This window comes from Suricata suricatta, chromosome 3 (genome assembly GCF_006229205.1).
Source record: "Suricata suricatta isolate VVHF042 chromosome 3, meerkat_22Aug2017_6uvM2_HiC, whole genome shotgun sequence".
Taxonomy (NCBI): Eukaryota; Metazoa; Chordata; class Mammalia; order Carnivora; family Herpestidae; genus Suricata; species Suricata suricatta.
Window position 1 is genome coordinate 67,141,196 of NC_043702.1, and position 22,840 is coordinate 67,164,035.

The following is a 22,840-nucleotide window of genomic DNA, read 5'->3' on the forward strand; positions in this document are numbered from 1 at the left end:
ACTATTGCACTATCATTTCCTGTAAATGTCATCCTTTCAGAATAAACCGAGGAAGGGAGCTGTTAAGAATTTCCTGCTCCCATGTATCACCTGCTATTTGCTTTTACCCCAGATGCAAGGCAATATGATTGCTAGCTGCTGGGAGATCATAAAATCGAAATTGATTTTATGGCTCAGAACCGTCTTCCAGCACTAGTCGCAAGATTTTTTTTTTAGCAAAGAAAGTGAACCTTCTCTTCTTTCATGTGGTTTATGATGTTTGTGGAAGAATTGCCAAAATGCCACAGTTTGCTGCACATTTTCTCTATTTTATCACGAACAGCATCCACACAGGTAGCAACTTTCCGTTTGCTGCTGCATTTCTTCCCGTAGTCCCCTCAGTGTCCCTCAGAATCGGTGTAGGGTAACTGCGACTGACGGGGCTTCTTCCCATCTGTCTGTCCCGGGCATTTGCCCAACTCCTCTGTGCATTGGAAACGTGCATGTTGAATCAACTCAAGGAGCAAAATGGTTGAAATCCCTTCAAGAAACTCTATTATTCACCTGATGAACCACTACTTCTTACCTCCAAGGAAGAATAAGAAAGGACATTAACATAACTAAAGGGAAGGAAAAACTTGTCTTTTTCTGCGTGTGCCACTACCTTCTCCTCCACCCCTTCCCATTGCTGTTGCATCAGGGTCTCTGCAATGGCTCATCCAGTTTGCTTTTTGCTTCCACTGCTCCTGCTTCTCTGAGAGTTCCTTGAGTTCTTACAAAACCATTCCCAAAATAAATCACAATTGCTCTAGGACACCAATCCTCAAGGGGGCACAGGATAAATTAGCCTAAAACATTTCCATTTTTGTACGACTTTGCAAAGTTATATTTCTAAAGGCGTCCCCATGACGTTTTAAAGGTTGTCCTTCAGCACGGTCTCTTGCTCCTAAGAAGATATTTATTTTCAAAATAGTTTTCAAACGATGGCGCTTCTGTGATGAAGCTCAAACGAATCATGTCCATATTCTCAAAGATACATATAAGTATCCATGCTGCGACAAATCAAGGGTACCTAAGTATGGAATGCGAGAGGGATGGATATTTTTTCCACGGATGAAAGCGATCAAAAATGAGATGGTCATTACCATTAACATCTAAGCATTTATGATTGATAAAATTTAAAGCAGCAACAATGAAAATCTTTTTCCAAAATCTGGGAGATTGGAAATTTGGTCCTAATTATGGTGCTAGTACTTCTTGTGTTTACTCTAAGCCTAGGGGAACCTAGGCTTCTCTGAGTTCTCACGTAACTCGCTCACAAAATGAGGATACCAGACCTTCAGCCCTGAAAGCTCAACTCAGTATATGTGCAGTAGAGTCCAAAGGGTCCTTTTTATCCTTGTAGAAAACAAGGCTATCCTTGTAGTATTCTCTTATTTGTAAGTGCAGCGTTATTATGCATGTGTTTAAACAAAGAAAATGGAGCGTTTCTATTAAATCTTTGGATTAAATATGCTTGTGTAATGAAGTAAATGTCATGTGTACACACTTAAAATTCTAAAAATTTGTTTCTTTTACTTTAGAAAATTCATAGCAATGGGTTTCATTGATGAAAAAAGAATAGCCATATGGGGCTGGGTGAGTTGTTTTATATGTTTTATGCCTGTTATTCAGTTCAGCAATCATAATTTTCTAAAGTGTTCGCTTATAAGGTTTCTCATGAAATGTTAATGTTGCAACATAATTTAATCTGTCAATGGAAACAGTCAATTTGGATAATCTAGGCTTCAAAGTGGTGGCTTTAAGTGTTCCTTTTTTCCAATCATTTAATTTCTTTTTCGTATAGCAAATTAATTCATAGTTGACACATTTTTACTTAATTTTTTGGTATTAGACTGTAGTATCCTGAATTGAACTATATTCATCAAAAGTTCCACTTTCCTTGTTATTTAGAGTTAATAAAGATCTTTTATAGTTCATCATTTCATTTTTTAATGAAAAGCTAAGCTAACATTTAAAATTATAAGAACTTTTAGAATACAAATTTCCTAGTATCTAGCCTATTCCAGTCATATCTTGGCTGTTTTGACTCTTTACTTTTTTTTTTTTTGGTAATCAAATTATTTTGCCAGACCTAACATTAATTTGCACTAACTGAAGAGAAGTATAATTTAGTTTCCGAGTTATAGGTCATGGAGATAATAGCCCACGTTTGAGGAGTTGTGCAGGTTCTCAAAATACACATTAAAAGGAAGAGACAAAACTTCCCAATCATGGGCAATGAAGTCACTGGAAAGTTTAGAGAAATATTGGAAAGAGTTTAGATTTGCCCATTATAAATTATGATAATTACCCTTCAAAGAAGATTTCCTGTTTCACTTTTTGGTCTGAATTTGTACATTTGCAAGTCAATTTGCAGCCGTTTGTGCTTGGGTTGTTTTTCTTGGCTGTTTTCTCTGAGAGCGGCCTGCACAAGATGGAGGGAATGAAACCCAATATTGAAGGGAATCTGCAGGCTCCGACTGAGCTCTCGGCTCAGTGACCAGATGAAGAGCTGTTATGAATTTGTGGAAAGTTGTTACTTCAAGCCATTTGGTCCTTCTTAAAACTATCAAATGCTAAATATCAAAACAGAATGGAATTCAAATGGGTGGAAATAAATGAAATATTTTTATAGTGAAATATTTCAGATAAGATCTCTCCATCCATTTTTATGAAATTTCCTAAAGTAAATTTTCAAAAGACTCAAATTTCACGCTGAACACTTACATATAATCATTACCATTTCTCTTACAGTTTGACTTTGCTTTTACTGCAAGCTTTGAAATAATCATAAAGTGGAATTTTTAATTTCACTTCTACAACATCCTGGTATTAGTTTGGTAGAGAACCATCTATGTGGGAAGATTTAAAAAACCCACTCATCACCTCAAAATACATCCATATCAGTCTGAAATTTTTCAATAAGAGATTCTCACCATGTCTGTGCAAATGCTTCTAGAAGAAGTAGGATATTAGGTCCCCTTTATGGCTTACTTTCCAACATGGTGGTGATTCTGAGGTAAACTCTGAGAGGGTGCACAGAAAAGGGAAATAAGTGAACTGTCGCTGGATGCAACATATGAACAGCCCCTGAATCAGCAGAACCCAGAAGATGCTGAAGGAAAAAGACCTTAATACTATACTGTTTGTTATCAGTTATTTAAGGGTTATTAATCCATCCATCTGATCACTGATCCATGCATTCTTTCATGCATGTAGTACATTTTTACTGGATCTTAACCACGTCTTATATTAGGTTCTTTAGAACAGGAAAAGATGAGTAAGTTATCACCCTAACCCTCTATTAGATAAAACAGAGAGCATAAAAGCAATTGCTCAGCGATGTTCCAAGTGTTAAGACAGACACAACTTGCCATGGAGAATAACAGGAAGAAGAGTGGTTAATTCTGGCTGTGAGAGCTAAGGGGAGATTCAGAAATGAGGTAGTAAAGGTAGGTTAGTAATGGGGCACGCCAGAGCATAAAGACAACATTGCCAAGGTCCAAAGGTAAGAATGAGTAGGGCATGGTTGGTCTGAATGCCTGAAACTTCAGAAGTGTAATATAGTAAAGAAGCGTAATGTAACATGGTAAAGAAGGTGTAGGAAATGAGTTTGGGTAGATAGGTAGCCAGATAATAGGAAGACTTTTAGACTGCATAAAGAAGAATGGGATCTATCCATAGCTTTGCACACATTTCTCTTATTTTTATGTCTCCATGATCGTTACACTCCATTTTTTTTAAATGTTGATGTTTTCTAGGACCTGGCCTTGGCTCCCGTTGTTTTTCACTTCCTTGGGGAAACCCATGTAATTTCAAAGATGGTGATGACGGTCAGACCCCTGCCACTAGCCCCCACCTCTCTTCTCAGCTCCGCATTTCAAATGCTTACTGGTCATCTATCCCAAATCAATGTCTTACAGGAGGCTCAGGCTTAACTCACACAAATTACACTTGTTATAGTCTACTTAAAACAAGTCCTCATCTTTATTAAAGGACCTCAGCACACATCTAGTCACCCAAATTACTAACTTCAGAGCTATTTTCAACTTTTCCTGCTCCCCAGCTCCAGCACTCCAGTAGTTAGTAAGATCTGTCAATTCTACCTTCAAACATCTGAATCTGTTCTTGTCATCCCCACAGCCAGTGCTTTAGCTCTAGTTTCTTCATATGTAGTTCAGATCAGATCTTCTCAAACTTTAGCTTACATAAGCATCACCTGAAGAACTTATTGAAACTGGCTCTAGGGTCCAGAGACTCTGATTCAGTATTCCAGGGTCAGGCCCTAGGATTTCCATTTCTAAGAAGATCACAAGTGATGCTGATTCCTTTGGTCCATGGACCATAGGTTGGGTGGTATGGGTTTAACTCTTCTAGTTGCCTCTGAACTAGCCTTCCTTCTTTGACTTCACAAACTGCAACGTTGCTAATGAAGTTATTGTTCTAAAACAATAACGTACCATGTTGCTTTTCTGCTTCTATGCTTGTACATTTTCTAAGCCCACGCATTGTCTTTGACCTAGTGCCCAAATATATTTCCTTGCATGCAAAGCCCATGACAATCTGGCTATAACCTGCTTTTCCAGCCTCATTTCTTTCCACTTTTCCCCACATCTTATGAATAATTTGACTTATGCCTGTCTTCCTCATTCCCATGTTTTTGTGAATCCTGCTCCTTGCACCTCCAATGTGTCCGTCTTCTTCTATCCCCCTCCTCTTTCTCTGAAATGGAAAATTCCTACTTATTCTTTAAAACCCAACTCAGACATGACTTCCTTTGTGCTCTGATAGTTCTTTCTACTGCTCTTCTGGGAATTACCTTTTTTTTTTTGTCTGTCTATTGGTTACTCCCATGAAAATGTAAGCTCATCAAAAGAATGGACTTCATCTGTTTTTAGATTTGTTTCTCAAATGTTTAGTGTACTACTTGGCCATGTTGTTTAAACTAAATTTAATCCTGTAAGTCGATGTTTTCTCAAATATATCTTATTAGTACTGAGAGATTATTCAGGAAAAATTTATCTGGTCTAATAATTTGGTAAATCATGAAGTATACATAATAGTGTGTATTGGCTCTGTGAAGGAATAGTGAATAATTTGGTTAGATTTTGATTAATACAGTATTACAAAAAAGCATTTGATTCCACAGATACTTTTTTGGGATGTACTCTTGAAGTCAGCAGGGAATAGAAATGGTGTCCTAGGAAAATCCTCTTGGCTGCAGAGTGAAGGAAGATATGAGGCAGGGGGAGAGGGGGAGTGAGCCAAGGAGCTAGGTGAAGCAGTAATATGGACAACAAATACCCAGGGCCTGAATTTAGACAGTGAAATATGAGATGGGAAGAGGTTCGAGTGCTCTTTTCTAATATACTAAGCAGGGACCTGTGAGAAACTGAAGATGGGAAGGAGGAAGATATTGAGAATGACTATGAGCATTACTTAGCTATTACTGTTTCATAGCAAGGAAGGAAATATCTGTTTACATGAAGTGTTAGGCACCATAGTGGTCTGAGAAATATACTGTAGCTAACCACATAACGTTTTGGTAGTCAATTGGTGAATAAACTGTAAATCCTGCATTTCCCTCCATTATCCTTATTAAGAAGGGGAGAAGACGCACGTTTATCTTACTCTTATTTTTGTGGCTCACACAAACCAAAGTCCAAAAGCCCTGTTTTTAGCTTTTATTAGATATCCACTGTGCACCCAGCACTATGCCTAGGAAGTGTCTGTCATAACTGGTTCTTAACTAGGCAATTTTGTCCCTCGGGGGACATTTGGCAATGTCTGGAGTCATTTTTGGTTGTCACAACTGGGTGAGTGCTACTGGCATCTAGTGAGTAGGGGCCAGAGATGCTGTTAAATATCTCACAATGCACAGGACAGCTCCTCACCAAAAAAAAAAAAAAAAAAAAAAAAAAAAAGAATTAACCAGCCCAAAATGTCAGTAGTGCTGAGGTTGCAAAACACTGGTTTATTTGAAGAAAAATCGAAGTGATTATTCTGACAATTAAAGAGCAGCAGGGGTTTTGCCTAAATTATTAGAATAACAACCTCATTTATGGGCCTTGCTTTGTTAATATAGGCCTAGCCAGGTGGTGTTGAATAAGCATTAGTTCATGATTTAATCTTAGTTCCTTTCTCTTCCAGTGACTAATTATAAGCAATTTGAATTGCTATGTGCAATCAAAGATGTAAAAGTAGGACAAATGCACCTCTAATGAGACTACATTAGACTCCAAACTAACAAACTCCAAACTCTCCAGAGAGATTTGCCCTAGTGCAAGGAAGGAGAGCAAAGGCATGGGGTGTAGAGGAAGATGTCCTCGCTTTGAGTCCCAGCTCTGCCCCTTCATGACGCCGAGTCCTCCATGTTCACCCCAACCCCCAGTTTCCTCATCATGAAGTGCAGCAATGATTTCCTCACCAAGTCACTGTGAGGATTAGCTGAGTTCACAGGAAAGTCATATATTCAACAAATATTTATTCTATTCCCTTCTGTGTTCCAGGCCATATTCTCAGGGCTGGGGAGCCCTTCAATAACAAGACAGATGAAAATGCCCACCTTTACGGAGTTGGGAATGGTTGGGGAGAAAGACAGTAAGCAAGAAAAATAAGTAAAATGAATAAGATGTTAAATGATAGGCTCCTCTGGTGCAAACCAAGCCAAAACAGGAAAGGAGCACGAAGCAGGATCGGTGCGATTATGGGTGAGAAGGAAGGGTAAGACACCTCCTGAGTTAAGACTTGAAGTGGGGAGGAAGTGAGCACTGCCCATATCCAGGGAAAGAGTGTTCGAGGCAGAAGGCAACAGCATTTGTGAGAGTTCTGGGACTAGATCATGCTTGGAGACTCCAGAGAACACTAGGACAGCCAACAAGCAGAGGGATGTCTGAGGTGGGAGAAAAGTACGTCCTCAAAGAAGGTCACAAGAGCCTTGGCCATACAAATGTTAACTATCTATTATTATCGCCTATAGGTAAAATGTTCCGATGTGCATTATGGCTCACATAAGAGCATTCTATAATCCCCTCAAAATTCTGTGCCCTTCTAAGAATGTTTTTAAAGATATCCTTCATTTAAACAAAATGGCAAGGCATCTAAGTGCAAAGGACAAAATTCTAGAATTCTCATGGCCAATCTGCTCCGTGGGTTCCTTTCTTGCGACAGCCACCCACTTTGCCTTGGAGCCCCACCCATGGGAGAGCAGAAAAAAGTCAACTCGGGTTTATTTTATTTCCTCTTCATTTCTACAATAGGAATAGCTTTTCTAAGCTGCTTGAGAATTTAAAGAACACCTACTTTTGTTGTGCTGCTGCTACACTAGTTTTGCTCTTACAAATTCCTAGAGACAATTTGTATTCATCCTGCAAACATGGAAATTTTATATACATACAGCACTATTATCTAATCACTGAGTACATACAGATTCATAATTTGTAAGATTTTGAACAGAAATGTTTAAAACCCTTTTCACTATATATAAATGCCTTTGATTTCAAATCTCACTTCATGCTATTTCAGTGGGACCCTCTATTATTACTTGCAATGAACAAAGTTTTCCAATAAAACCACAAATGATAATATTTCTAACTCAGGCTTACTTTACTCTCATTTGAGCCTAAAATTAAGAAAGAAGGAGAGAACTCCCATTTCAGTAGTAGTCATTACTAACCTACTAATTAAAACAAATCTTTTTTTTTTTTTTTTGAGAGAGAGACTGTACGAGCAGGGGAGGGTCAGAGAGAGAGGAGACACAGAATTTGAAGCAGGCTCCAGGATCTGAGCTAGCTCTCAGCACAGAGCCCGACGCGGGACTCCAACCCATGAACCGTGAGATCATGACCTGAGCCAAAGCCAGACGCTTAACCGACTGAGTCACCCATGCACCCCATAAATAAATCATTTTTATAAGTGAAAATTTTCACTTACCCCAAAGATTTTTAAACCCACTGTTCCTTCCATTTTTAAAATACACTTCTCCTATTAAAACATGTTTTATTTCTGCTCTAAGGAGGCCATGGTATCATTGGAGATACTTCTATTCTGTGTTTTGTAGCCAAGGGTCCTCAATAAAATTCCCCAGAACTGGAAACCTACAACTGTAAACTAGTTAAAGAATTCCTCCTTTAACTCGTCAATTCAGCAAGATTGTTTCACTTATCCCCCCACACCGTGTATTTCATGAGTTAAGAATAAACCCTTGCTGGAGCACCTGGGTGGCTCAGTCAGGTTACACATCTGACTGATTTTGGCTCAGGTCATGATCCCACAGTTTGTAAATTTGAGCCTCATATTGGGCTCTGGGCTAAAAGCATGGAACTTGCTTGGGATTCTCTCTCTCTCCTTCTCTCTCTGCCCCACACCCCTCAAAATAAAAAACTAAGCTAAAAAAAAAAAGAGGAGAGACCCTTGCTACTGACCAGCCATCACTACCATGTCTGTCCGTCTGCCTATTGTCTCTCACTCTACATAGCTCTCACTCTCCCTCTTTCACCCTCTTTCTCAAGACTGACTTTTCTGTGGCAAATGGTGATAAGATCTCTGTTGATCTAAGGGAATAGCTCCCAGAGGTTTGTGGTAATAAGGTCCTAAACACAAGACACATTCCTAGTTGGAAAGTCCCACTGTTCTTGTGTGACTTGTGGGCAAGAATATGCACTGAGAATCACTTCTTATTCTGGCACACACATTCTGGGGGGTTTAGAACCCAGGGCACTGTTTAGTCCATATTCCCAGGAGAAGCATGTCTCTCAAGCATGTTTCTACAGCCCAAATTTGACTTCCAGAAAGAAAAACCACCTTATTGCGTTCTTTTCTTCAGTTTTAGGAAAGAGTTCAAATTTCCAAGTGACATAGGCAGACATCTTCTATGATCAGGGTCACGTTTCTGAACCATCTCTCTGATTCCTCGGGGAAGAAACTGGATGAGAGCTAACCCTGCTCCTGACTCTGCAATTTGTATCCCCTTTGGCATTTCTTTGTTCTTCCATTAATATGGGGGGGGGGTGCTATATAAGACACTACAGACACTAATGGCTTTTCCTCCTTTGACCTGCTACTACAGAAATCCCCGGAGCAAAATACGTAACACTACATCATACACAAATTCTGGCCACATCTTCAATAGCCTAAAGGTTCTTATGTCCTTCCCTTATTGTTCTATTATGACAAGAAATAAGTTAATACACAGATGTGAGTTCTATCTCCTGGGACTTTTTCAAGCTGTGGGAAGAATCTTGCTTTTACATTTAGGGAATAATCTCCTTTCTTTGTGCATTTCTTTCAAGTAAAATCCTGGTTTTGCTCTGGCAAGGTCCTCATTGGAAAAATATAGAGGAAAAATTTTGGCAGAAATTTTTAGATATAAAAATATCTCTTAAACTGTCCCTGCCCTGCTCTGATTAGCACACCAAGTATTTTTAGTTTACTAGGGGTGAAATTTGCTGTGTCAGTGGAGCTCGCTGCCAAGGGTGCAAGGTAGACATTTAATCTGCCCCATGCATATCCCCGGCGCCCATCAGTACTTCTTGTGAGAGGAGTTGCTGTAAAACTATGTTGGAGAGTTTCTGGAAGCAAATCTGGGACTGACTTGCAATGATGTCTCCACAGTCCTACGGAGGCTATGTCTCATCACTGGCCCTTGCTTCAGGGACAGGTCTTTTCAAATGCGGGATAGCAGTGGCTCCTGTCTCCAGCTGGGAGTATTACGGTATGGAAACATTTCATAAATGTTGCTGCGAAAACAGTTAACACATAATTACTCTATATTTGAGGTTGCTAGGAAAACAAATTATGCAGTAAAATTCACCCCAGCTTCACTGGGGAAAATACAATCTATAAACGAGGTTGCTTATACGATTCATTATAATCATGTTGCAATGATCAAGGAAATATTAAGAATGAGGAAGGACTCTTCTAAAACCCGGTATTTGTCAGTCTCTCTGCAAAACCTTGTACCTCCTGCTAAACCAAACCTTTAGAACAAGAGCCATCTCTGTGTTTTTCCGCAGGCACACAGGTGCAGCATGCCTGGCTTTTAAGCACATTGTATGCAAAGTTAGGCAGAGCCACGCTCTTCGCCTCTACATCAGTCTGCAGCTGCCAGTTCCATTGCTCCAGAAATCAAAACAACATCAAAAAATGTGTTAAGAAGTGCACCTCCTATGTGTGCCTATTTTTATGATTAATGCAGGATGGTTATTTGGAATTAACTCTAATAATCGTACAAAAATTAGCTTTTATCAGATCCTCCTCCCTGTGTTGGGATAGAAATGAGACAACTATAACTTGTAGGGAATCTTTATTCAGAAAAAAAAGTGTGTGTGTGTGTGTGTGTGTGTGTGTGTGTGTGTGTGTGTTGAGAGGAGGATTTGGGGGACACAGTCGCATCTCAGATTAAGACACCAGTAAAAGTACTGGAGGTGGCTGCATTTGTGATTTCTTTTAAAATATAATGAGATTATCCCATAAGGTCCTCCCTAGCTCAATATACCACCCCCCCCCACCCCCCGCACTGAAGGGCTTTGGGTAGAAGAGAAAAAGCTTAAGAGCATCCTTTCTAATGTTAGCTGTTCCTGTTTCCTCCTTTGCTTCTCCAGCCCTCTTGAAGCAAATTGCAGAGCAAATGACTTGGGTGGAGCATTACAGTAAAAGAAAGCAAGAACCTTCCTCAGCAGCTCCACAGGGGAAAGTGACCAGCAATTCTCAAACTGAGGGGTCTTGTTGGTTAATGAAAGGGCCCATTTCACATGCAAACAACATATTCTTATATATTTTATAGCATCTATCTACACGGAGCGATTCATGGGCCTCCCGACAAAGGACGATAATCTCGAGCACTATAAAGTAAGCATGTTCTGTTTAATTTAGGCCATTAATTTATTTCCAATGTGCTACATAATTTTGAAGCAGTCATTCAGAGTTTACACTTCTGCTGGGGCCCCAAGCAAATGCGATGATCTTTTGTTAGCTGCAAAACACCCCCCTATAAAGAAATTTACTCTCTTTGGAGTCTCTTCTTTCTTTCCGCATCCTCCCTTCCCTCACCTCCCTTTTCCCCATCCTGCTGCCCTCCCCCAACCCCCACACAGCTTGAGCGGGCATCATCTATGCCTAAGGTCTCATATGTAACATATGACACATAAACTTTCCGTTTTTCAAACTAGGAATCAGATGGAAGTAATGCAAATGATGATGAAAATGTGTTGCTCTGACTCTTAAATATTTATCAACCAAAGCAATACATAATTTCAGTATTGGTGCTAAGTCCATCGCACAATGATTTAGCTAGTTTTCTATTAGAACTTGCAGCAACTAAAATGTTAATTTTTCCTCTTTTCCAGAATTCAACTGTGATGGCAAGAGCAGAATATTTCAGAAATGTAGACTATCTTCTCATCCACGGAACAGCAGATGGTGAGGTTTAAGCAAGACTCTTACACATAAAAATACTGAGCCAACATCACTTTGTTTAAGAAACACTAAGCATCCCCCTATGCCTATGCTCAGGGTCAGTACCTAAGAGTCAGGGACATTTCCATAAATGAGTGTGATTACTCACTGCTGACAATGTCAACGGCATGACTAGATAATTGTCGGTGTTCATTTCCAGGCGGTACATTGTCACTCTGTGCTTTCTGGTATTTAGCAGCACTTTAACTCTCTCTCTTTGTTGCAGATAATGTGCACTTTCAAAACTCAGCACAGATTGCTAAAGCTCTGGTTAATGCACAAGTGGATTTCCAGGCAATGGTACATAATTTCGTTTTACTCATGTTCACGGCCTTAGACCCGTAAGCTAAAAGGAGGAATCTGATTTTTTTAATTATTATTATTATTTTTCACTAAAACCTGGCAAACTGGCTGTAGGGTAGAGTGGGCAGAACATCAGCAGATGGGTCTCGGATCTTTCATGATCTCCCTGAAGGACACTAAGCAAGCCATGTCACCTCCGGGGATCCCAGTTGAGTCATATATGAAATAAAGGCATCGGCGAGATTAGCCCATCTTCTAGCTTGAACATCCAATATCTGCGATCCTGCTTACATAAGTGTAGCTACATACTCAGAATCCCCACAAAGGCCGGGAGTCCCAAAGCAGCTAAGTCGCTGTTTACCCAGTAAGAAGCAATCGTGGAATGTTACCAGAGGCCTGCAAGGCTCCCAGAAGTCGGGCCGCTCCGCTCGGTTAGAGAACCCTTTCATCTGTGTGTTCTCAGCGCCTGCCACATGCCTGGCCCAGCACAGAGCTCGTGTTTTCACTGAGCGAGGGAATGAATGAGCTAGCTGTAAAATCCAGGTTGCATGAGGAATAGGAAATGACAACAGAGAGAAAAGTAAGGTGAAAGCCACGGCAAGGGAGGTAACCCCTGACAGCTGCTTCCCCGCTTCGGTGAGCATAAGCTCCCCCCTCACATGTTTTTCCTGAGCAAGAATCTAGGAAAGGAAACCCCCATTTTTGGAAATTTGGTTAAAAATTATTTACAAAAGCAGATGTGAGATTTTTCTGGTCTTTTTTATTGTGACCCCCCGCACCTTGTAAATTCACCTAAGTATATATAGCATTCCATCATGATTACTATCCACCTTCATTCAGTGAAAACAATCATCCTACCAGCGTCTCCCAACAGTGAAGTTTAAATTTATAATGCCGTCTTCCTGGGTGTTTTTAATGATACTATGTTTAACTCTGATAAAGGGTGTTTACAGTTATATGTGTTGTGGATTTCCTGCAGCAGACAGGAATTGGATTCAGAGGCTAAAAGTCTCGTGGAATTTTTGAGCTAGAAGGAGCCTTAGAGGAAATCAAATCCAACCTCCTCATTTTTCAAATGAGGAAACCAAGCTCCAGAGAAGTAAAGTAATAGACCCAACACACCAGCTCTGGAGCCCATACCTCCTTCCGGGTCCCCCCTGGGATGCTGGGCACCATAAAGCTCAGCCACCAAGATCTAAAATCTCAGCTTGAAGAATGTGGAAGAATAGTGAGGGTTAATAGAAGGCTCTCATATCTTCCTGTTCTAAATGTTTATGCGTAAGCTAGTTTCGTTATTGAAGTGTTCTTAAGTAGAATTTCAACCACAATATTAGAAAACTTCCCAGGACCTGAGAGTCCGGGAAAGGCAAAGCTAGATGCATTGTTTGCCTGTAGTCATAACCGAGGCCTCTGCCTTTTGTGTTTCAGTGGTACTCTGACCAGAACCACGGCATATCCGGCCTGTCCACAAAGCACTTATACACCCACATGACCCACTTCCTAAAGCAGTGTTTTTCTTTGTCCGACTAAAAATGATGCAGACGCAAGCCTGCATCACAGTCTGAACAGTTCATATAAATGCTCCGACCATTTGCTTGTGTTACTCTTTCTGCTGTTAAATCTTGGTACAGACAAACAAAATTAAAACTCAGAAGTTCAACCTCCTAAAGATTGTTTACATTTTCTGGCACTCTGTGAAAGAAGAGGAAAAGGAACCAGGAACCGTGCCTTTTGCTTTGGACACAATATTTCATCACGTGTTTATTCACGGAAAATAATAAAGTCAGAAGTTAAAGTGCTATTTTTTGTCTGTGTGAATTAATTTCAGACTCCATTTTTATTACAGAAAAAAATGCTTATACTAAGCAAGCACATGAATGATATCAGGGGTTACGGAGAAGAAGAATCCAGAAGAGTTTGAGATTTTTGTAATCATAGTTCCAGATGCTGGAATGAGTAGCTCGGGGAATGCAAAAGCATTGTTCAGAAACCAAGTTTGAGATGCATTTTGTAGAGGCATCCTGATGTCTGCCCTCTATGCTGTCCCTCCAAGAAATGCTTCTTAAATTTCTCCCAGATTTCTTCAGCGTGGCCAAAAGCATTTGATAAGGATAAAGTCAGAATTTTGAATTCAGGCTCCTTTTAATAAATGCTTCAAATTTGGAAACACTTCTCTTTTATACCCCTCTTAAGAATTAGTGGTGGTAACTGTTTTCAGATTGCTAAGCCACAAAAAACTAAAGAAGCAAAAAAATTAAATGTAATGGACATCCACAGCCAGAAAGGAAAAATGTTGTATCTATTTTTCTGAGGTTTAAGTTCTACATTATCAAGCTCATTTTGAATAAAGAAAAAAAAGCTATAATGCTTGCAATCCCGAAGGTGATGTTTCCCAGTAATGGTCCTCATCAGCTAGAAACTTATGGGCAGCTTCTATCGCTGTGATTGCTATGGAGTTAAAAAGACTCAAGTCACATGAAGATATTTCTTAAATGAATGCTGGAAGTGGCCTTGAAGCCACTCCCTAGAGGACTGTCATTGGTGTGTTCCTTGGCACTAGATTCCTCTAGATAATATCTCCTCAGTCCTAGCTTTATTCTTCCTCATTGCAGGTAGAAGAAGACCCTTGTCCCTTCTCTGATGTTCTGTAGCCAGAAGAACCAATCCAGGCTTGGAGCATTACAGCAGGAAAGAGCCTTAAAGACCATACACCACAGACTCTTGTAGAATTGTCAGACATTTCTTTGTCCAGCTCTCTCTCCACTACTGCTTTCTGAGACCATGCCTCCCATGCAGGCAACATAGGGCCACCTCACCTGGTGGCAAGGAGTGCTCTGTCACGGAGCTTGGGTAACACCCACACAGATTGAGAACCAGGGCCCTGGCTCCTCCTCCCCACATCCATGCAACTGCTGATGCCCTGAGGGGCAGACAGAAGCTATTCTATTACATCCCCATTTCCTTCGGCATGGAACAGCCTCTGAAGCAAGCCAAGACTTCCTCATAATGTTCTCCTCATGCATTCTTCCCTACTGGGGAGAAAAGAATAAGCAGGAGTTCTTTCCTAATACTCTCTCAAGGGGGACAACAAAGCAAGAGCAAATAATAAGAAAATCTTGTTCATTCAATGTCTTTTCTGCCTTTGTGGAATTTGCAAAGCTGTCATTAAATAACAACATGCAATAAGTGGTCTCATGCCCCTGTCCCCACTGTATAGAGGCCACTTCTTTTTTTTTAATTTTTTAAAATGTTTATTTATTCTTAAGAATAGAGACAGAGTGCAAGTGGGGGAGGGGCAGAGAGAGAGAGAGAGAGAGAGAGACACACACACACACACACAGAATCTGAAGAGGCTCCAGGCTCTGCGCTGTCAGCACAGCTTGAACTCACAAACAGCAAGTTCATGACCTGAGCTGAAGTCAGATGTTTAACAGACTGAGCCACTCAGGTGCCCCTACAGAGGGCACTTCTAAAAGACAAATCAAAATTGTGTCATTATTCCAGGAGAAAGCCTCCAGTAGTCTCCATGGTCTACAAAATAATATTGTAGATATTAAATGTAGAACATCTCCATCACCACAGAAAGTGCTATTGGATGGTGCTATCCTCGGAATCTTCACAGACCATATCTGGGAACATAGCATATGGTAGAAGCTCACTGATTGATAAATGAGCGAATGCCTCTGTGTTCATGGAAGATTCATTTTTCTCCGTTACAGTTGCTAAAGCCTTCCCTGACCTCCTCAGATAGATTCATCCAGGTGCTCCTCAGGATATTCAGCATATGTTTACGTATTTATTCATTCATTCAACAAACATTTGTTGAGTCTTTTTATATACCAGACATTGTGCAAGGCTTCAAGGATACAGTGAAGAGCAAGGCAGTAATTTGAGATGCAGGTGTTTTTTTAGTTTGTTTAATGTTAACATTGTTTACACCTTTACTAGATCTTCTTTTGGCGTGGAAGATAAAAGATACATAAATTACAAAAGGGAAAGATTTAATAGGAAATACCAACCCGAAAGGAAGGATTAAAAACATTTTTCTATTTGTAGGAAGCAAATTGTAGTAATTACCATACCTTGACCACATTTTGTTCTTACATATGAGATCTGGGGAGGAGGGTGTCCCAACATCCTAATTAATGCTGCAAATGATCATCATGGTTCATAGATCACAAACATGAGATTTTAATTCATCCATTCGCCAGATGTAATTGTAAGCCACTGTTTTAGGTACTAAAAGTGACCCTCCACCTCCCAAAGACATAGGTATGTATATTAAACAAACTGCAGGTTTATGGGCAAAACCTAAAGTCTTGTAAAGGTGAAAAATGAATGTAACTACAATGCAAATTCAAATGACATCGGTGCTATAGGGGTGGGATTCTAACTTGTGTAAAAAGGAAACCGTAAAAAATGTTATCCTCTCAAAAATGACCTCCAATGTTAGCCCAGTGATGCTACTTGACTATTTTAAGAGGTTCCAAAATTCTAGGTGACCATCTCATGTATCCTGAAGTGAATGAGAAAGAACTAGTAAGAAAATGAGTATTTTGTTAAATTTAACGTAAATGAAGGAACTTGTATTGAGGTTTAAAAAAAATTGAAGTCTACCCGAAAGCATAAAATGTATGAATTAGACCCTTCCAGAAACACTTTTTGAATACTTATGCTTTGCATGGCAGTACTCTAGGTACTGCTGGGCTTACAAAGAGGAATGTATGTACAATTTCTCCATTTCTAGACTGTTTCAGTAAAGGCGACTTAACGAATCTGATTTTCCCAACATTTGAGCATTTTTCAGAAACTGACAGATCTTTATGCAAATGTTGTTGCCAAGCTGTTTGTAATGGTGAAATTATACTTTGACAGTAACTCTTTAAAATATATTAAACCCAGCTAAGGTTTTTTTGGAAATGTTGCCAATTAAGTGACTTTAATGAGCTTCTTGATGGTAATGTAATTAAAATTCAGATGTTCTAATTGTAAAAAAAAATTACAGTTCTGGGAAAGTTAACAGTAAAATAAGCAAATGTAAAATGAATTAGGACTAATTTAAATGGTGATTATGTGGTCTTCTGGGAAGATTTTACCAAAACAATGCTTTCAATTATGCGGTTTGTAATGAAGGAAGAAGACACCTAACAGATATTTTAAATTTATCCAATAAAGCAGAGATTTTGAGTTTATCCAATAAAACAGATTTAAAAATTCTGAACGTGGGGAATCATTCTCAGCTGTGAAAAAATTGCTAAAACACCCCTCTGGCGTTATGGACAGGCACCTTGACAATTTGAAGTAGAATGTGTAATTCAGGGAGAAATAAGTGATTGGACCTTACCAAGCTATTCATAGGGAAAACGATCTGTCTCCTAGCAAAAGTCTCTAATGACCACCTGCTCAGATTATTGGCAAGCAATACTAACATGCTGGTCATAAACTCTTCTTTTTGACACACAGGTAGTGTATTTGGCAAGTTAGCACAGCATAATTTCACTCTATTGGCCTCCAATTAATTGATACTTTATTACTTACTCTACTTATTTTTTTAAAAATTGCTTTGACAGTGTATGTTTTAACAAATATTTGTTGGTACAGCATTTCATATCTCATTCTATGGTTCTGAAGAATCTGTAACTTGTGAATAAGAAAGAGCAGTAATCTACCAAAACTCATGCTACTGTGGTTCACCAACTCACCTTCCTTTTTTCTTACGTAATGTCCATTGGCAAGCATAGACAGTAGCATCTTCTCTAGCCATTAATTATTAGGGGCAGGAATTTTTCTCACAGCTACATAGGGTGAATTTTTGAAATGAATGTCTTAATGAAACATTTAACATGATACAGAAATCATTTATATGTTAAAAACCACTATCCATTCACACATATTTTGTTTGTTATTGAAACATCCTTTCCAATATTCATGAACATAATAGAAATTTTAGATATGTCACAAAATTTGCTTATATCACATCAGCATTAAGCTAAAATTTCAGTTTTGAGAGATGATAAAAAAACAATGAGTCTTTAATAAACGTAAGCACTTTATATAGTAAAGGAAATAATGCTACTATCTGAAGATAAAAGTAATACTTTGCAGCATTACAAATTCCTTCCAATGAAATAAAACAAGATAGCTCATATGTCAATTCCTTGAAATATAATATGTTCATTATAACTTATTTTAGAGATAGTGGGCTTTAATAGGTAAGGGCACAGATACAAAGTAGATTACCTGGTTTGCTTCCCAACTCAGGAACATATTAGCTGTGTAACACTGCTCAGTTTTTGTAAGTTCTTTCTGCTTCATTTTCCTTATATATGAAGTTCAAGGGTAATAACAGTCCCTACCCCACAGGGTTGTTTGGAGGTTTAAGTTAATTGTTATTCATAGAGCTAACAGAAAGCATTTTGTAAGAGTTTGCTAGATACATAAGGTAAACCACTTTTTAGTTGGAATTTTCAATAAATTAATTTTAAAGGAATTAATAGTATGATGTTTACTGCAGCATTATTTATAATAGCCAAATTATGGAAGTAGCCCAAGTATTCATGGATAGATAAATGGATAAAGAAGATGTGGTGTGTATAATGGAATATTACTCAGCCACAAAAAGGGATGAAATCTTGCCATTTGCAACACCATGGATGGACCTAGAAGGTATAATCCTAAGTGAAGTAAGTCAGTCAGAGAAAGACAAATATCATATGATTTCACTCATATGTGGAATTTAAGAAACAAAAGAACAAAGGACAAAGAGACAAACCAAAAAACATACTCTTAAGTACAGAGCTCAAACTGATGGTTACCAGAGGGGAGGTGGGGGCAGGGAAATAGGTGAAAAGGATTAAGAGTACATTTATCATGATGAACACTGAGTAATGTACGGAATTGTTAAATCACTAAATTGCACATCTCAAACTACTATTTAAAAAAAGGAAATTAGAGTCTAAATAAGAAGCCAATGGCTTCTTTTCCATATCAGTGAATTTAGTATAAGTGTGAAAATCATCAGTTCCTTATAAAGGAATCTCTATATTTTTTGAAACGATGTGACCTTTTAGGAATAAGTAATATAGAAGTCATGAATGTGCAAGGAAGCTCATCGACCTTGGTATTTTCTCTTGAATGAGTCCAACCTCATATCTCAATACCTATCTGAGTAGTTGAATATCTGTCAGCAGTGATGGAAACACTGTTGGAGAAGACCTACAGCCTGGAAAATGTGCAGTTGAAGGACATGAACGGTCTGTTTACCCAGGATTCAGGCACAGCCCCCAAAGCACCACACAGGCCTTCCACTCTGGTCCTATCTCCACCATGCTCCAAACATCGTCATCCAAACTCGAGCCCCATGACTCTCCTTTTTTTTAAGCCAATCTCACTTCTGTTTCAGGGACTGGAATGTGGTTTTCTCAAGTTTTCACTTGGCTGTGTTCTTGTCATCTAGGTCTCGGCTCAGGTGTCACCACCTTTAGAGAACATCTCTCATCAGTGGATTTAATATTGATTCTCCCATAACCAGAGACTTCCAACTACTTTATCTAAATCTGCTTCCTTGATAGCCCTTACTAGCATCAGAAATTATTTTATTTATATATGTGCTCCTCTGGTACGTATTTCTCCCATTTGAATATAAGCTCTCTTTGAGCAGTGACTCTGTCCTTTTACCTTTCTGTATCCAGGGCCTAGACATCCCTGGGATAAAGTAGGAGGAGCTTGGCAAATACTTGCTGAATGTATTCCCATATTGTGTGGATAGGAGGGTCTATGAAACTAGGATCCTTACGTGTGATCTCACAGTGGAAACAGATCACGTCCTTTCTGGAACTTAGCATTTGATAGGCACTTGCTGTTTCTCCCTCAAGTGAAGAGAAAGTAAAAATCCCTGAGCACTGAGTGACCCATAGTCAGAAGTATGGGGTTAGGAAGAATATGAACCTTACCCCGAGGTTCTAAAAGAGGGTAGTCTATGAAATAAAAATAATTTGGGTCAGGAAATGGAACTGCCCTACCCCCGGTATCATTGCTTCTAGATCAATCACCAAGACACTGCAGACTGAGGAAATTTGGCTCAAAATGTTCAGACTGTAAAATGTCAAGTAATTCTCAGGAATGCTATTGATTACGCTAAGAGCTTTTATTAAAAAAGAATAGTAGTTTTCAAAATATGTTTTACCTAATATGTTTCAAGTACTAAGAGTTTCCTTCATGTGTTAAAACAAGGAACCCTGTGCTTTATACTGTTTCTATCTCCTGGTTAGATAGGTCTTAAGTTCAAGCCTTGGCAGTTTAGTCAGTTGATTCTTTTGTTTTCCAAATTTATTTGTTTGAATTCAAGTTAGTTAACATACAGTGTAATATTGGTTTCAGGAGTACAGCCCAGTGAGTCATCTCTTACACACAACACCCAGTGCTCATCCCGACAAATGCTCTTTTCAATCCCCATCACCCATTTAGCCCATTCCCCACTCATCTTCCCTCTAATTCATTCTTTTAAAAGCAGAATACAAACGTGCAGTCATCAAAAATAAGTCAATGAAATATATCTTCCAAAAGTTGAACATTTTGGATCCTATTTTTCTAGCTGACAACTTAACATGGGTGAACTGAACTTTCTAGGGTCTCACTGATGCAGATGAGTGTAGCCCTATGTATCCTCAAGGTTGTCAAACAGAATTTAAAAAAACTGAATTCTGTTTCTTGTGATTTTGTTAAGTTTTGTATGTTTCTGAGATTCCATTGCTCCTTCCACAGGCCACACTTACTGGGCTAGATTCATGGCTTTGCAAGCCCTACAAATTCCTCTGGTCCCAGCAGGTAATAATGCAAGGTAATTCCTAAGCCCTAAATCATCTTCCAAAAACTGAGACCTATAGGTCAGATTATAGGAACTAATCCCATGTTTTGATTCACTCTTCTCTTCCTTGGATCTCATCATCTTCTGGGATCACAGTGGTTATACACTGAAGATTTGTTTCCTCTTCATTATAGAGCTCTCTCTCATGAGACTCTTGGGCACTTTTTGTAGAGATGGGATGGAACAACAATCTTAGATCCCTTAGAAACACAGTGGCTGAAGTATTCTCCCTGACTCAGAGGGTAACAGTGAGGCCAGGGACCCACCATGGCACCTTGCTTGATGCTGCTATGAGAACATTCTCAAAGGAATTGTCATCAGCATCATTATCCATCATCTTCTTTGGTGAGACGATTTTATATGAATTAAATTGATAGTTGAGAATCTTGGATGAGACAAATGTAAGGGATGCCTTGGATTGAGTTCCCCATCTCAAGTAACTGTTGAGGCCAGCCAGGTCATCAGAATGAATGAAGCAAACCAAGGAGGGGGTTAGCAAGGTCTCAGGGTGGGACTCTGGTGAGCTGGTGAGTATATATATATGAAGGCCTAATAACCACTGGCACCAACTGTTGCCATTTGGAAACACGGGCCTATTATTTCTCAGCTTGATCTTTATCAAAAGAAAGCAGAAAAAATGAATTTTTAAATGGAAATTCCCTCTCAGTTGTGAACCTTTAAAAACTAATGTATAAATTTTAAAAAACTTACCTATTTGGCCTATGGATATCAATTTCTATTTTAAGTATTAATTTATCACCTTTTGGGGGGAGGATTTCAATTATACAGCAAGTACTCCACACACATTATTCCATTTCAATCTCCAAACTCTATAAATTTAGAAATTAAAGTGTGTGTATTTCTGGTTAGAAAAATGAGGTAAAACTATGGAACTTGCTTAACATGAGTTCAACCATGGTCTTCCTACCACTACCGTACCTCCATGTAACACAGGCAATGCAATTCCAGAAGGAGTGTGAGGAATGCCTCTTCTTTTGTTATATTGCCGTCATTAATCAAATGTTCAGTAGAGTATAAATAAACACAATGCCAGTAGCAGGCTCTTATCAGTCATTATTAGAATTTAAGTACAGTTAATAAAGTAGCCACTAAGTGACTGCTTAAATAAATATTTGCAAGGTGGCTTTGAAAATGGAGTTTTGTGCCTCCCTCTATAACTTGGTAACTTCTACAGGGTTTGCATCTTGTTTCTGGCCCTAGTAAAATTTTGTGTATGTACAGGCAAACCATCCAATATGTAAATCTAATTCGTGTCTGGACTCAGAATGATGTTAGCTTTCCAATCTTCCCATCACCTCGTCTCCACTCATCAGTATTTCTTCTAGATGACTTTTCTCTAATGCTACCCCTGCTCTGTGTCTTCCCACACCTATTCTCCTACCAACTCCTACATCATGGCCATGGAGTTGCAGAAGGGGGCAGGATGGTAGCGAAGCTTCTAAAATATCACACAAGAATGGTCTCCAAATTGGCATCAGTTGTGTCTTGCCAACAGTACGGAGGCTGCCAAAGCAGAGGCTCCAGAAATAAAGAACAATGAAAGTGTAAACCTGAGGCTTTATTCCTCCAGATTAGGTTTTTAGAAAAGCAAAAAAGTACAATTTAAAAAAACCAATGTAAAATAATATTTTGTGTCTCTCCCCTGTTTTTAGTTAGTAGCTATCAATGCATGCTGTCAAAAGTCACGTGTGCCTCCAGGTTGCCAAACACTGACAGCATATCTGGAGTACTTTTATTATTTGCTTTTTCAAGATACAGTATCAGGAACCATAAAATGTTGTTTACATAATCTTTGGCGAAAAAGCCATGCCTAGTGAAACCCTACTATCAGTTCTTTGACATAGACTCTTTTGCATGGTATTTCCTCTTAACAAATATTAGGAATTTATCATTATCAAAGTGTTTAAAACTTGTGGAACACCTTATAAATAATATTCACATAATCCATCTGCCATATTTCCCTGAAAATAAGTCATGGGAATCATGGATGCAATTGTTAAGATGTGTACTTTATTAAAATGCTTAATTTTTTTGTTCATAGCAGCACTGTCAACAATAGCCAAAACATGGAAAAAGCCTAATTGTCCATCACCTGACGAGTGGATCAAGAAGATGCGGTATATATTCACGATGGAGTACTACATGGCAATGAGAGGGAATGACATATGGCCCTTC

The 22,840-nt window shown here is 39.0% G+C and overlaps 1 protein-coding gene across 1 annotated transcript in view; it reads left to right on the plus strand.

The window, feature by feature from the left end:
- The window catches only part of FAP (fibroblast activation protein alpha), a 70,869-nt gene extending 57,292 nt beyond the window's left edge, over nucleotides 1-13,577 (plus strand). Inside the window, 6 exon segments of the mRNA XM_029932997.1 lie at nucleotides 1,563-1,617; nucleotides 9,634-9,733; nucleotides 10,805-10,869; nucleotides 11,367-11,439; nucleotides 11,702-11,775; nucleotides 13,207-13,577. Of these exon segments, the coding sequence (XP_029788857.1) occupies nucleotides 1,563-1,617; nucleotides 9,634-9,733; nucleotides 10,805-10,869; nucleotides 11,367-11,439; nucleotides 11,702-11,775; nucleotides 13,207-13,308 (469 nt within the window). The 3' untranslated portion in view covers nucleotides 13,309-13,577.
- The last annotated feature ends 9,263 nt before the right edge of the window (nucleotides 13,578-22,840 follow it).